We start from the raw sequence: 16,133 nt of genomic DNA, 5'->3' as shown, positions 1-16,133 counted from the left end.
AGCCATTTATTAAAATCACGAGAGTCCTGAGATCAAATTATAGTCATCTCACTGCCAGCCATGCTATTCTTTATCTAGTGGAATGCAAAGTTAGTTTTAATTACATTGCAGCACTATATTTTAGTAAACCGTTACAAATCTTGTTAGCGAGTGAACTGGGTTCCCAATAAGATAAGTGATAGGTAATTAAGAGAAGAGCAACATAGAATCATGGAAAGGTTACAGCGTGGAAGGAGGCCACTCGGCCCATTGAGTCCGTGCCAGCTCTATGCAAGAGCAATCCAGCTAGTCCCACTCCCCCTTCCTATCCCCGTAGCCTTGCAATTTTTTTCCTTTCAAGTACTTATCCAGTTCCCTTTTGAAAGCCACAATTGAATCTGCTTCCATACATACGAACGTACGAATTAAGAGCAGGAGTAGGCCATTCGGCCCCTCGAGCCTGCTCTGCCATTTGATAAGATCGTGATCTGATTGTGACCTCAACCCTATTTTTCCGTCTACCTACTATAATCTTTGACTCCCTTGATAATCAGGAATCTATCTAACGCAGCCTTAAAAAATATTCAATGACCCTGCCTCCACCGCTCTCTGGGGAAGGGAGTTCCACAGACTCAAGACCGTCTGAAAGAAAAAATTTCTCCTCGGCTCCGTGTTAAATGGGCGATCCCTTATTTTTAACTGTGGCCCTAGTTCTAGTCTCTCCCACAAGGGGAAACATCCTCTCAGCATCTATCCCTTCTAGTCCCCTCAGGATCTTATATGTTTCAATAAGATCACCTCTCATTCTTCTAAACTCCATTGTACACAGGCCCAACTTGTCCAACCTTTCCTTTTAAGATAACCCCCTCATCCCAGGAATCAGTCGAGTGAACCTTCTCTGAACTGCCTCCAAAGTAATTATGTCCTTTCTTAAATAAGGAGACCAAAACTACACACAGTATTCTAGATGTGGTCTCACCAATGCCCTGTATAACTGTAGCAAAACATCTCTACTTTTATGTTCCATTCCCCTTGCAATAAATGACAACATTCCATTTGCCTTCCTAATCACTTGCTGTACATGCATACTAACTTTTTGTGATTCATGTACTAGGACGCCCAGATCCCCCTGTACCTCAGAGTTCTGCAATCTCTCTCCATTTAAATAATATACTGCTTTTCTATTCCTCCTGCCGAAGTGGACAAGTTCACATTTTCTCACATTATACTCCATCTGCCAAATTTTTGCCCACTCACTTAACCTATCTGTATCCTTTTGCAGATTCCTTATGTCCTCTTCACAACTTACTTTCCTACCTACCTTTGTGTCATCAGCAAATTTAGCAACCATACGTTCGGTCCCTTCATCCAAGTCATTGATATCGATTGTAAATAGTTGAGGCCCAAGCACTGATCCCTGTGGCATTCCACTCATTACATCTTATCAACCTGAAAATGACCCATTTATGCCTACTCTCTTTCTGTTAGCTAACCAATCCTTTATCCATACTAATATGTTACCCCCTACACATGAGCACTTATTTTGAGTAGTAGCCTTTGATGTGGCACCTTGTCAAAAGCCTTCTGGAAATCCAAGTACACCACATCCACAGGATCCCCTTTATCCACGTTGCTTGTTACTTCCTCAAAGAACTCTAATAAATTAGTCAAACATGATTTCCCTTTCACAAAGGTGTGTTGACTTTGCCTGATTGCATTGAGATTTCCAAGTGCCCTTAATAATAGATTCTAGCATTTGCCCTATGACAGATGTTAAGCTAACTGGCCTGTAATTTCCTGCTTTCTGTCTCCTGCCTTTCTTGAATAGAGGAGTTACATTCGCTATTTTCCAATCTGATGGGACCCTTCCAGAATCTAGGGAATTTTGGAAAATTAATACCAAAGCATCTACTATCTCTGCAGCCACTTCTTTTAAGACCCCAGGATGAAGTCCATCAGGACCTGGGGACTTGTCAGCTTGTAGTTCTAATATTTTTTTCAAAACACCTTCCCTGGTGATTGTAAATGTTTTAAGTTCCTCCCTCCCTTTTACCTCTTGATTCACAATATTTCTGGTATGTTATTTGTATCTTCTACAGTGAAGTTGGATGCTAAATGTCTCTCCAATTCATTCGCCATTTCCTTATTCTCCATTATTAATTCCCCAGGCTCACTCTCTAGAGGACCAATGCTCACTTTGCTTACTCTTTTCCTTCTTAAATACCTGTAGAAACTCTTACCATCTGTTTATATATTTCTAGCTGGCTTTCTCTCGTACTCTAGTTTCTCCCTCATTATTCTTTTAGTCATATTTTGCTGTTCTTTTATATTCTGTTCAATCTTCTGACCTGCCACTAATCTTCGCGGAATTGTAAGCTTTTTCTTTCAATTTGATACTATCTTTAACTTCCTTAGTTAGCCACGGATGGTATGTCCACCAATTGAATATCCACCACTCCCTCGGGCAGTGCATTCCAGATCCTAACCAGTCGTTGTGTAAAAAAGCTTTTCCTCATGTCACCTTTGGTTCTTTTGCCAATCACCTTAAATCTATGTCCTCTGGTTCTTGACCCTTCTGCCAATGGGAACAATTTCTCTCTATCTACTTCTGTCTAGACCCTTCATGATTTTGAATACCTTTATCAACTCTCCTCTCAACCTTCTCTGTTCCAAGGGGAACAATCCCAGCTTCTCCAGTGTTTCCATGTAACTGAAGTCTGTCATCCCTGGAATCATTCTAGTAAATCTCTTCTGCACCCTCACTAAGGGCTTCACATCCTTCCTAAACTGTGGTGCCCAGAACTGGACACAATACTCCAGCTGTGGCCAAACAGTGTTTTATAAAGGTTCATCATGACTTCCTTGCTTTTGTACTCTATACTTCTATTTTTGAAGCCCAGGATCCCGTATGCTTTTTTAACCACTGTCTCAACCTGCCCTGCCACCTTCAATGATTTGTGTACACATACCCCCAGATCTCTCTACTCTTGTACCCCTTTTAGAATTGTGCCGTTTAGTTTATATTGCCTCTCCTTGTTCTCCCTATCAAAATGTATCACTTCGCATTTTTCTGCGTTAAATTTCATCTGCCAAGTGACCCCCATGCCACCTGCCTGTCTATATCCTCTTGAAGTCTATCACTACCCTCCTCACTGTTCACTACAGTACCAAGTTTTGTGTCATCTGCAAATTTGGAAATTGTGTCCTATACAACCAAGTCCAAGTCATTAATATATATCAAGAAAAGCAGTGGTCCTCGTACCGAATTGTGGGGAACACCTCTGTACACCTCCCTCAAGTCTAAAAAACAACTGTTCACGACTACTCTCTGTTTCCTGTTGCTTAGCCAGTTCTGTATCCATGTTGCTACTGCCCCTTTTATTCCATGGGCTTCAATCCTATGACAAGCCTATTATGCGGTACTTTATCAAACACCTTTTGAAAGTCCATATACACCACATCAACTGCATTGCCCTCATTGACCCTCTCTGCTACCTCATCAAAAAACTCTATCAAATTAGTTAAACATGATTTTGCCTTTAACAAATCCATGCTGGCTTTCCCTAATCAATCCACACTTGTCCAAGTGACCGCTAATTCTGTCCCGGATTATCATTTGTAAAAGTTTCCCCACCACAGGTTAAACTGACAGGCCTGTAGTTTCTGGGTTTATTCTTGCACCCTTTTTTGAACAAGGGTGTAACATTTGCAATTCTCCAGTCCTCTGGCACCACCCCGGTATCTAAAGATGTTTGGAAGATTATGGCCAGTAGCGCCGCAATTTCCACCTTTACTTCCCTCAGCAATCTAGGATGCATCCCATCCGGAACGGGTGACTTATCTACTTTAAGTCCAGCTAGCCTTTCTAGTACCTCCTTTATCAATTTTTAGTCCATCCAGTATCTCAACTACATCTTCCTTTACTGAGACTCTGGCAGCATCTTCTTCCTTGGTAAAGACAGATGCAAAGTACTCATTTAGTACAAAAGCCATGCCCTCTGCCTCCATGAGTAGATCTCCTTTTTGGTCCTTAATCGGCCCCACCCCTCCTCTTACTACCCGATTACTGTTTACATGCCTATAGAAGACTTTTGGATTCCCTTTTATGTTGGCCGCCATCTATTCTCATACTCTTTCTTTGCCCCTCTTATTTCCTTTTTTACTTCCCCTCTGAACTTTCTATATTCAGCCTGGTTCTCACTTCTGTTATTAACCTGACATCTGTCTTATGCCCCTTTTTTCTGCTTCATCTTACTCTCTATCTCTTTTGTCATCCAAGGAGCTCTGGCTTTAGTTGCCTTATCTTTCTCCCTCGTGTGAATGTACCTAAACTGTACCCGAACCATCTGCTCCTTAAAGGCCGCCCATTGTTCACTTACAGTTTTGTTTGCCAATCTTTGATTCCAATTTACCCGGGCTAGATCTGTTCTCATCCCACTGAAATTGGCCCTCCTCCAATTGAGTATTTTTACTTTAGAGTGGTCCTTGTCCTTTTCCATAGCTATTCAAAACCTTTTGATACTATGATCGCTGTTCCCTAAATGTTCCCCAACTGACACTTGCAAAACTTGGCCCGCCCCATTCCCCAGAACCAAATCCAGCAATGCCTCCTCCCTTGTTGGGCTGGGAACATACTGGTCAAGAAAGTTCTCCTGAACACACTTCAGAAATTCTTCCCCCTCTTTGCCCCTTATATTATTACTATCTCAGTCTATATTAGGATAGTTGAAGTCCCCCATTATCAATGCTTGATGGCTTTTGCACCTCTCTGTAATTTCTCAGCAAATTTGCTCCTCTATATCTTTCCCACTAGTTGGTGGCTTATAGAATACACCTAGTAGTGTAATGACACCTCTTTTGTTTCTTAACTCTAACCAAATAGATTCTGTCGTTTACCCCTCCAGGATGTTCTTTTTCTCCAGCACTGCAACATTCTCCTTAATCAATACTGCCACCGCAACCCCCCCCCCCCCCACTTTCTTTCCTTCCCTATCTTTCCTGGACATCTTGTATCCAGGGATATTTAGTACCCAATCCTGCCCTTTTTTGAGCCAGGTCTCCTTTACCGCTACAACGTCATAGTCCCATGTGGCTGTTTGTGCCTGCAGCTCACCAACCTTGTTTACCACGCTTCGTGCATTTACACACACGCACTGTAAACCAATCTTAGACTTTCTTGTACTCTCTCTTAGTCTGATCCCACCTAATACTGTACCATTTCTTATTCTAGTGCTATCTTTCTCTCCCAATCCTTTGTGCACCTTGTTTCTTCTTTCCAATGCTACATCCTGGCGTCCATCCACCTGCCAAATTAGTTTAACCCCCCGCCCTACAGTACTAGCGAACCTCCCCGCGAGGACATTGTTCCCAGCTCTGTTGAGGTGCAATCCCCGTACAGGTCCCACCTCCCCCAGAACTGGTCCCAATGCCCCAGGAATCTAAATCCCTCCCTCCTGCATCATCTCACCAGCCATGCATTCATCTGCTCTATCCTCCTATTTCTATACTCGCCAGCGCGTGGCACCGGGAGTAATCCGGAGATTACTACCTTTGAGGTCCTGCTTGTTAATCTCTCTCCTAACTCCTTAAAATCTGCCTATAGGACCTCATCCCTCATTCTACCTATGTTGTTGGTACCAATATGGACTCCGACCTCTGGCTGTTCACCCTTCTCCTCCAGAATGTTCTGCAGCCGCTCAGCGACATCCTTGACCCTGGCACCAGGAAGGCAACATACCATCCTGGAATCACATCTATGGATGCAGAAATGCCTGTTTGTTCCTCTAACTATTGAATCCCCTATAGGAGCTGAAGGTATACAGTAGCCTTAGTGCTACAGTATTTGCTACACTGTGCAACAGAATAATCAGCATAGCTGTAATTACAAGGGATTCTGGGATTTGGATGATATTACAATTCACACACGTCTTGAATGGTTTAAAACTATCATCCGAACCCTGAGTAAATAACTGTCTTGAAATCACTCAATGGTGTCTGTTATTTTTATAATATATACTGTTCTATTCATTGGTTGGTTTTATTCAGTTCTGGTAACGTTCTTCCATTGACAGCAACTGTCAACATTGACGCTGATTGCAGGCATATTCCCTGCCTTTGATGCAGAGCAGCATTCATGCCAAGAGATTAACACATGTGATACCTGTACTGTAGGTTTATCAAGAAATAATTTGCAGCGATTTTTATGGTCAGTGTCTATTACAATAACTTTATTCATACAATGAGAGCAGTATGTAATTAAATACTCTGAGGATGTATCCACTGTTAAAACTCAAATGAAATAGTAATGGATGCATTGACTACTGCCTATGATGTGCTGAGAAATTAAGGAAACTCATTAAACTCAAGGCCACCTATATTTCAACCTTTGCTCAATTTGGTTTAAGGTATCCATAAAGTCTGCCAGTATGGATTTTAGTGCTGCTGATTTTAGGATAATTATATAAAAAAAAATCCCAATTTGTGAATGTTATGTTCACAGCTCCAGTAAAAATGTTACAAATGGACTGATCAGTTTGGTCTCGAACTATAATTACATAATCAGTAAGACAGGAAACTAACTGTAATTAGATAATTACTAAGGAGGAGGAAAAACAATAAATAAGTTAGGACCTATCTCGCCAAAACACTTGTGGGAATGCACACGTGCACTTCCTGAGAACAAGATTTTTTTTAGTGATAACAGGAAGCTATTAACCACAATGCTCCAAACGCAAACCACCAATGATCCTTTAATACTTCTGATGCAGCTAACAAGCTACGTAACTTAATCCAGCAGTGGAGTATACACCTATTTGTTATGGCTTAACTAAAATTAAGATAATCCTGTTATACCTACAAAACCCTGCAAGTGCTTGGGCCCATTGTTGCAGTTCTGTCTGTCCTGCTCAAGAACTGTCCTGGCCTATTTTGGCTCTGTACTGTCCCACGTATCTGAATTTAAGTTTGTTTAGTCCTTCCTCTGCATTACTAACACTTTTGCCTATTTGTACATTATCAGTTAATGCTCCTGATGACTGTGTGATAGACCTTATTACCAGCTCCTCATCATCAACACATCACCTCCTAGAACAGTACCTATAATTGATTTTAAATTAGAGGAGAACATGGGATCAGATGATTCAATGGGATAATTTTTTATCTGGCGAAACGAATTAACTGCCCAAATATAGAACCTGCCCATTATAGAACCTGCCCATTATAGAACCTGCCCAATTTTCATTCCATTAATTTCAGTGGAATGAAAAACGTGGGGAATCCAGATTATCGGCCATGTGCTGAAGGAAAGAAAATTACTCCCATGTGATTATGAATCAGTGGCACAATTTTTATTTTTTTATATTAGAAAACAAAATAACTGCATCATTAGAGATGGAAGATCCTGTTAAATAGTGGATAGAAATTTATCTTATTTAATTATTCATTTATAATACAATAAAACAAACTAGTAATTTAGTTGAATAAAACAAGTTAAATAAAGAATATTCAGACTTTTGTTGTTAGTTTATTGAATTATATTTTACAGTAATATAGAGCCATGTTGCAATTATTTACACTGCTCAATACTAAAATTGTAAATTATGCTTTATTCTTCTCCATTTGTTCAGGTTCAGCATAAGGAAAATATGATTAAATATTGGATATATTCTAATTTAAAACTTTTGCTTTTTAAAAAAAATCTATATTAACTTAAAATATCTGGCAATATTATTTAAGAACAAAAATAATGTATTTCTATTATGTTTGCTGAGGGTGATCCACATTTTATAAGTTTTATTCTGTTTGTGTTCTCTTTGTAATCCAGTCAGGGCTCTGCTGATGTTTTGTTTTCCTGTGACATTACTCACTCCCAGTGCCTGTAACTGTTATTTTAAAATTGTGTAATCATATGTCTTATGGGTGTTATTTTCCATTTCTTTTTCTCCATTGTCAGAGTGAAAAATTAAAAATATTTTTGAATCCTATCACATTCATTGGCAGAGTTTTATCTTTTCTTTATTAAATATGGTGTAGGAACACATTTTTCAGTACTGTTTAAGAAAAATATGGTTGCTTTAGGGCTGCTACTTATATAAAACAATTTTTCATCTCTAGACATCTAGTTTTTTATTTCCCTTTTTACTATGGAAAACAAAAACCAATAATAAATCGTTTAATTTCTGTCCACACAGCCCTCAGAGTCTGACGAGATTAGATGATCAGGGAAAGAGTCAACGTGAATTGGCTCTGTACTTTTCTGTCGCTGTTGTGGTGACATTTCAAAAATATCCTATTTGTCAAGCCCACTCATGCCAGGTATGACCTGAAATAAAATAGTCCCTTCTGCAGCTGAGAGAACCTACATTAGTTCCTCATTAATGCCACTAACAAGCAAAAATGGGCTATTTTCTTTCTTTTTGCTAACGATCATTAACCAATTTTTGGCTCAACACGACCAAATAGCCTGTTAGTATTTTCCAGCAACATCACGTTTTAACTCGCACTGAATTTGTTCCCAAAATTACCAAGAATATTGGCCTTAATGACCAGTTAAGAAATAACTCCTTGTCCGGACAAAACATTTTGGATCAGGTAAGTCACACAATACAGAGAGAGTTTAAGGGATTATTAAGCAGTGTTGTTTGCTGAACGATGTTATGGACAGAGAGGGGTCGATTTTCTGCAGGGGTTTGGTGAAAGATCCACGGAAACCCCAGAGAAACAGCGTAAACGCCATTAAGGCCGTTTCTCCGGGTTTTTGTAGATCTTCCGCTGAAGTTACAGTAGACGGTCGAAGAACCATCGTGGAAATAAGTAGCTGGATCACAAGCTGTATAAGGAGAGAGGGATGATTTATAATGAAAGGCACTATGTACACTACTGGCCTGGCATTACAACTACATGTAGTTTCCACTAATTATCCTCAATCCATGATTTAGTCGGGTTGACTGTGAACGTGAGAGTCTGGAGGATGGACAGCAAAAGCTTTTGATTTCTACTAACCAGTAACACTGTTAATACTGATTTACAGTATAGAGTGACATTAATATTAATTCTAGTATAGGATCTGTATTAATATTTATTTATAGGAGTTGATTTTCATGTGATCCCTTTCATCGAAAGGGAGGTTGATGGAGCGAGCCCAACGCCCATCGGATAAAATTGAACCATTTTCATGGCCGGGCCTCGTTTTAATATTCATGGCGAGTAGCTTGTGTGTTTGGGGCACTGACCGGCTGTTCACTGGAGTGGAGGTGCGGGTTGGGGGAGGCGGAAATCTGGTGGTTCCTCCGCGGAGCCGAGTCGAGCTGTTTCTGATGAAAGGGCAGGAAGCCATTGCAGTGGAGGGGGGCGCGGGGGCGCGGAGGGTCCAGCAGTGGATGGGACGATTTTTGTGGGGCCAGGAGGAACATTGACTTTTAAATAAACTTACCGTTAATGCCTTCGGAGCACCCAGGTAAAGCTGCTTCTGCTTCCGGCGGGAGCTTTTGGCCACTTATATGCCGGCCTGGACCAAAATGGGAGTGGGCTGGATGTGGGCGGCAGCGGGGTGATAAATCTTTTCAATTTTGATCTTGTTATCACTTCAGTCCCACCAAAATCGGAGTGGTAAATGGTTCAAAATCAGTCCATAGTACCTGGGTAATATTTAAAAATTTACAGTACAAAGCTATAAATGGAGATGTTTTCTATTGTCATCCAACAGCGATGGCAACAAATATTAAATCTGATTGAAATCTTTGAGAAAAGTTAAAATACCAGGGTTCCCCCCCTCCCCTTTTCTGCACTACTCCCAATTTTCCATCCAAAAATCGGGGAATTAGATTTGCAGCAAAATTGTTTTTGAAAAATCTGCTATTGTGTGTTAAGGCCTCATTAACGAGCTTTTAGAGAATGATTTGGCAGTTTTCCAGGCAGGAAAATGGAATAAACCAGGTAACAATGAGCTCATTACTGAGTTGGAATTAATTCAGCAATAGAGCAGTTAAGCTATCTGGCAGAGTCTACATTGAACAGGGATTTTGCTGCAGTCGTTAAATTAACTGGTTTCATCTTGCTGTTGGTGAGAGCCAGCTGGCCGAGAGCAGAGGCTCCACTAGAGTTTAAGCCCCCACCTTATCAGCTGCTATTCGGTGCTTTTAAACACTTCATTGCCCTGTGCTTACCAGCACTTTAAAGAAGCTGTAAACAATTTTACAACACCAAGTTATAGTCCAGCAATTTTATTTTAAATTCACAAGCTTTCGGAGGCTTCCTCCTTCGTCAGGTGAACGATGTGAAGGAGGCTTCACATCGTTCACCTGACGAAGGAGGAAGCCTCCGAAAGCTTGTGAATTTAAAATAAAATTGCTGGACTATAACTTGGTGTTGTAAAATTGTTTACAATTGTCAACCCCAGTCCATCACCGGCATCTCCACATCTTAAAGAAGCTGAACAGCACTTTACCCACAGGCACTGTAAACAAATAAGCAGTAAAGAGCTTAAAAGCCCCAGCGACTTGCTCATCAGTATGTTTCATTGTCTTCTGTGGGAAATTGAAAATCTCAACATTTGGTCAGTACAACGTAGGCCACAGAAAATCAAGAAATTAATTTAAATACATTTTCAAAACAAACTGCATAACGAGACAATGTTCACAATTTTCAAACCTTAAATTTGCAGTTTAAACGTTGTTTCTGCTTTCAAAACTTGGAATTGATTACACACACACACACACACACAGCAAATACTTTGGTTCTAATGCCATCGATCAAGCAACCAACCTTTCAGAATCCAGAAATGGCTGTGCCAGTGAATCGGGCTGTGCAAATTTGCTGCTTCGCCTAATGTCCCACATTTTCTGTCGGGTGTACCGGACTCCCTACAGTTCAAAAAGTTCCAGAAGATCGCTATGCCAAATCAAAAAGTGCCAACCCCTACGACACCCTGTGGATCCGCTCTCGGCTGTTGGGCAGCACTGCCAGCCGAGCGCTGCACAGCTGTTAAAAATGGCCGGGAGCACTATTTCTAAACAGCTGAGCAGCACTGACCAATATTTTAAATAGCTGATCAATAAACTTTGTAAAAGCCTTAGTGCTACTCAGCCTATCTTCCTCTTCAGTATTTTAGAACTTGTGCAGTACTGACCATGCCAGGCTGCCCTGCAGACCACTGTAGCTTTGCACCCTATTTGGTTATAGTGATCATTGAGGAATCTATGTAAATCAATCATGATATACAGAGTGCACTGTATCAGTTCTCATTTACAGTACAGGTTCTGTATTAATACAAAAGTGTTTGTATAAATGAATTAATTTATATTTTATGACTAGTATCCATAGATGTTTTCAATTAATAGAGATCAATCCTTGGGAGCAGTACTAAAGTTCGGGTAAAATATATTGAATAGTTGTTTCGAATTCTATCTTGTAATTTCTATGTGATTCTATGCAATATAAAAGTTTTAACTCTTTTTCAAATATTCCACTCTTCTATCCCAAAGGTATTGACTCTTGCTGGGGTACAGTTCCACAGCTGCTCACTGTATTCTGATACCTCATCAAAGTGGCTATTCCTCATGTGAGCCCAGACAGTAAAAGCCTAAAAGCAAGATATTTGACTGCAGGGGCATCACAACTGAACTCAATCCTATCTTCACCTGGTAGCCACAAACATGCACTTTCCAGCAGAATAGTGATCAAGAGCAGTAACCCTGGCTGATTTCTTTCCACTCTAGTTTGAGGGCACTGAGTGCCCTTTTCAGAACTCTGGCTGAACACAGAGCAGGGATTGATCTTGGAATCTACCAGTTATGTATGGACTCACTACCAAACTGGTCAGTCCATTTACCCAGAGTCATTGGGATTAATACTCACTGATGGTACATAAGCAGTATTAACACACAAGTGTAGATATGTTAATTATTTGTAGTGTAAGGTTAGTATTGGGGCTCATGCAGATGGTACTGGTATTATCAATAGTCATTAAGAATAGGTTGTCATTAGTATCTACTTGAAGAATGAGTTGTGTTATAATCTGTAGTATCTGTGTATTACATTTCTGGATTCTAATAGGTTTGTACTGAGACTGAGCATCTCGGCCCTGATTGAGACATACGCAGTATAACAGCCTGGCCATGATAAGGCCATTCTGCCTGGACTTTGATAAGTATGCGCTCAGTCTGGCTGTCTGGGTTCTGCTAAACAGGTAGCTGTAGATTGACTTGATTTTGCTATTTGAAATTCGGATGGGTTCTCACGATTATCTGCCATCAGCTTTAGTGAAAGATCCGTGGAAACCTTGGAGAAACAATGTTTCTCCAGGGTATCCATAGATCTTCCGCTAAAATTCCAGTGGATGATCGAAGGGAACCCGAAGGAAATTCAACTCTATAGTATTTAGTCATCTCTGTGACAAGCAGTGTGAATTTTCCTATGTACAGTGTGGTACAGATCAGCCCCGATCTAATCGAATGGCGGAACAGGATCAAGGGGCTGAATGGCCCACTCCTGTTCCCATGTTCTTTTGCTCCCTGTTCCATAATGTGCTATTCATCAGGATCATTTTGTAAGTTGTGATGCTGCTTGATACATTCACTAATATGGTTATATACAAGATTCTTGCAATCTTGCTAATGATGGGAAAACATGATCCAGTTTATTGTCAGTTTTGGGTGACAATTGTTGACTGACAATTTATTTTATGAAGGATACAAATGTTGTACAGCCGGCTGACAATTCAGCTGGTTATTTCTTAAATAGAAGATTTTTAATTGGTCATAGCACTTCACAAAAGAAAACGGAATGGTTGGTTCTGGAATGTTGGAAATGCTCACCTTAATCAACCTCATTAGCAGCATCTTTCAACAAATATTTGTGAAGTCGGTGTTAATCGTGTTGGGATTTTCCTAGTGTGTTTTTTAGGGTAGAATATGTCCTATTCGCTGGAAAAAGAAGTTTGGAACGTGGTGGCCTTTTGTAGATTTTCATTTCTGAATGATGTATATGGAGTTAGGTCACAGATCAGCCATGATCTCATTGTATAGCGGAACAGCCTCGAGAGGCTAAATGGCCTACTCCTGTTCCTATGTTCCTATAGTATTTATGTAAAATATGTGTGGTATTATGACTCATTATGATCTTGCCACTTTGAATGTTTAAAGTAAACAGCAGTAATGAGCTATGTGTGTTATTATTTGTGAAGCAACAATGAACTGTAAGTGAGGTATTGACAAACTTGACAGACCTTTATCCAAATGCACAAAAGTGTAACAAACCCTTGAGGACGGCACATGATATGTTTATATCCCTATCTCTGTAACCTCCTCCAGCCCTACAACCTTTCGAGAACTCTTGCATTCCTCCAACTCTGGACCCTCTGCATCTCCGACATGGTGGATTGGTGAATGTGTCTTCAGCTGTCTTGGCCCTAAGCACTGGAATTCCCTCCCTAAACCTCTCCGCCTCTCCACCTCTCTCCCCCTTTAAGATGCTCCTTAAAACCTACCTATTTGACCAAGCTTTGGGTCACTTGTCCTCATGTCTCTTTCTTTGGTTCAGTGTCAATTTTTATCCGATTACACTCCTGTGAAGCACCTTGAGCTGCTTTACTACGTTAAAGGCGCTATATAAATGCAAGTTGTTATATATATTAGACAGAACAGATTAGGGTACGATCACCTCAGTTAATGTTAAATATTGGAGAAATAAGGAAAAAAAAATCTGTTCAGTTCCAGATAGTGTTCTTCATAAGTGCAAATTGGTAAGACTGAGGACAATATAAATGGCAAATATTGGAAAGTATAATTTATGTACTGGTTGATATTATTTATATTTATCTATTATCTTTCATGTAGGTTTTTACCAGATATGGGAAGTGCTACATGTTTAACTCAGGAAGTGATGACAAGCCTCTACTGACCACCGTGCAGGGTGGGACTGGCAACGGCCTCGAGATTATGTTGGACATTCAGCAGGATGACTACTTGCCAGTCTGGGGTGAAGCTGGTAAGAATTATTCCGTCCTGTTCAAACAGAATTGTAGAACCGAGAGGAAAATGACTGCCAGATATGATGTAAAGCTATAATTTTATATTTCACTTATTTTTACTGAAATGTTTAACATCTATTATCTTTTTCACCATTATCGCAATATTTCCAATTGTACCACGGTAAAATTCTCAAAAGCTATTGGAAAAATAACCTTGTGGAACATTGTTTAAAATGTAACAGTAAGTCTTACAGTCATGAGTATTTTAAAGGGGCAGCGTAGCCCCCGCACCCCCCCCCACAACACTGTTCTAAAATGTAATTTAAATAGTGATCTTGTTAGAAGGTCTTGGCTTCCAGGTCAGAAAAATAACTAAGCTATCCTTTATTTGGTTATACCTGTATTGAAGGTAAAATATAGATGTAGTAGATGCAAAAAGATGCATTATTCTTCCTTAACTAATTTCCTAGACATGGCATTTATAAGTCTCGAGTTCAGGAACATTATGTTCCGCACAATATTTAATCATCTCTATTTGTTCTTGTGACAAGTGCCTTTAGTTAAGTTATATTTTGTATCGCTGGAATCATGCTGATTAAAGCAGAATGAGAAAAACATCTGTTTGGTTCCAGCTGAGTTGACTAAAGTGTTCTTCATGAGTGCAAACCGTTAAGACTGAGGATAATATAAATGCCACATGGCAATTGTCTGGAGCATTTCCATTCAATGACCAGCATCTTTGCCATTACCAAGGAGTATTTTCCAGCATTGAAGAATGGCTCTTGTTCTAATGTATTAATGAGAGATACGTAATTTGTTGTTTTATTCCACTCTCAGTGAGGGTGTTCATAAGCCACCTCGTCACAGATCAAAGATAGGCCCAGCCTGGGGCAATGACTTTGATTGTCAGCTGTTTCTTCGACCTTTTGATAAGGGGACAGGGCACATTGATTGTCCATCACAGAGGGATCTGGTCAATGAGTGGCCAGAGGCCTCCTCCTACAGAATGATACTGGCAGGCCACAGTCAGTCTTCAGAGAGCAGTCACTGTGTGAATCTCACAGACAACAATCAGAGAGCTGTTTGTATTTTAAAAATCAGTTCCAACCTAGCCAGGGAATGCATTTATGGCAAGAAACCTATTTTTAAGATCCTTGTTTATAGAGAGAATGTGTGGTGTCTTTGTTGATTTATATATTCAAGAAGTGTATAGAAATTATATATAATGGCCAAGAAATTGCTCACCCACAAACGCCGACCCTGAATGGCGTCCAATCTCTCCGCCAGCGAATCGATTGTGCTAGTTTGCGAATGCGCAGTAAAACCCTGAAATCGCGAAATTGCTGCCATTGGTTCACCGCCAGTTTGACAGTTCCGAATTAAAGGGACATGGTTCCCTAAAATCATAGAAATCGTTAAACTTACACATCTGCCCAGCTGGAACGAAGATACTTACGCCCTGGAAAATACCAGCCCTGTGCTACTTTTTAAAAGCGCGGTGTTAATATCTGCAAAATATCAAAAAATTAAAATTTTAAAAATGTGGAATGTCAATTTACTCAATTTTTTGATCATAAAAACATTTTTTAAAAATTAAAAATTGTAATTTTTTTTTTACTTTTAACTTCTGTATGCTTCATTAAAAATTAAATCATTTGCTTAGCTTTTTATAAGTAATGTTAAATTTTTATTTAAACTAGCATACAGAAGTTTACTTTAAATGAATGATTTATACTTGCCTGCTTGTGGGCGTGACTTCGCTTCTTGACAGATTCTGTGGGCGTGGCTTCCATCCCCACAGTCTCTATCGAAAGGAAGTTGTGCTGAAACCATAGCGCCGAACTGAAAAAAATTGAAAAGGGAGCAAATGGACGTCGGAGACCACGAGGTAAGTTTTCTCGTAGTCTTTGTCCGCAGGATGTGCGGACACCCTTGCCACACCGGTCGGAGCAAGATCTGGCCCATTGTGTTATATTAGTTACTGTCATTCATCTAACTTATGAAAATAATACCACTTGTTTGTCCAAAGCCTGCATCTCAATTTGGTAAGAGTGTATAAATCAGTTTGATTTCTTAGAGAGAGGAAAATCCATGTGATGGAACTTGATATGTTCCAACAGCCGATGTACAGAGTAAAGATTTCAGTGTTTTGTTCCCTAGGTCTCGCTATCATTCATCTAGATACTGG

The 16,133-nt window shown here is 40.0% G+C and overlaps 1 protein-coding gene across 2 annotated transcripts in view; it reads left to right on the top strand.

The window, feature by feature from the left end:
- The window catches only part of LOC137299966 (acid-sensing ion channel 2-like), an 848,183-nt gene that overhangs the window by 718,312 nt on the left and 113,738 nt on the right, over nucleotides 1-16,133 (top strand). For both annotated transcript variants that reach the window (XM_067969004.1, XM_067969003.1), the window contains one exon: nucleotides 13,812-13,962. In XM_067969004.1, coding sequence (XP_067825105.1) covers nucleotides 13,812-13,962 — 151 coding nt within the window. The remainder of the gene's footprint in view (nucleotides 1-13,811; nucleotides 13,963-16,133) is intronic.

Source organism: Heptranchias perlo, chromosome 30 (assembly GCF_035084215.1).
Source record: "Heptranchias perlo isolate sHepPer1 chromosome 30, sHepPer1.hap1, whole genome shotgun sequence".
NCBI lineage: Eukaryota > Metazoa > Chordata > Chondrichthyes > Hexanchiformes > Hexanchidae > Heptranchias > Heptranchias perlo.
Note: the sequence above shows the minus strand (reverse complement) of the source record. Positions and strands in the feature narration are given on the sequence as shown.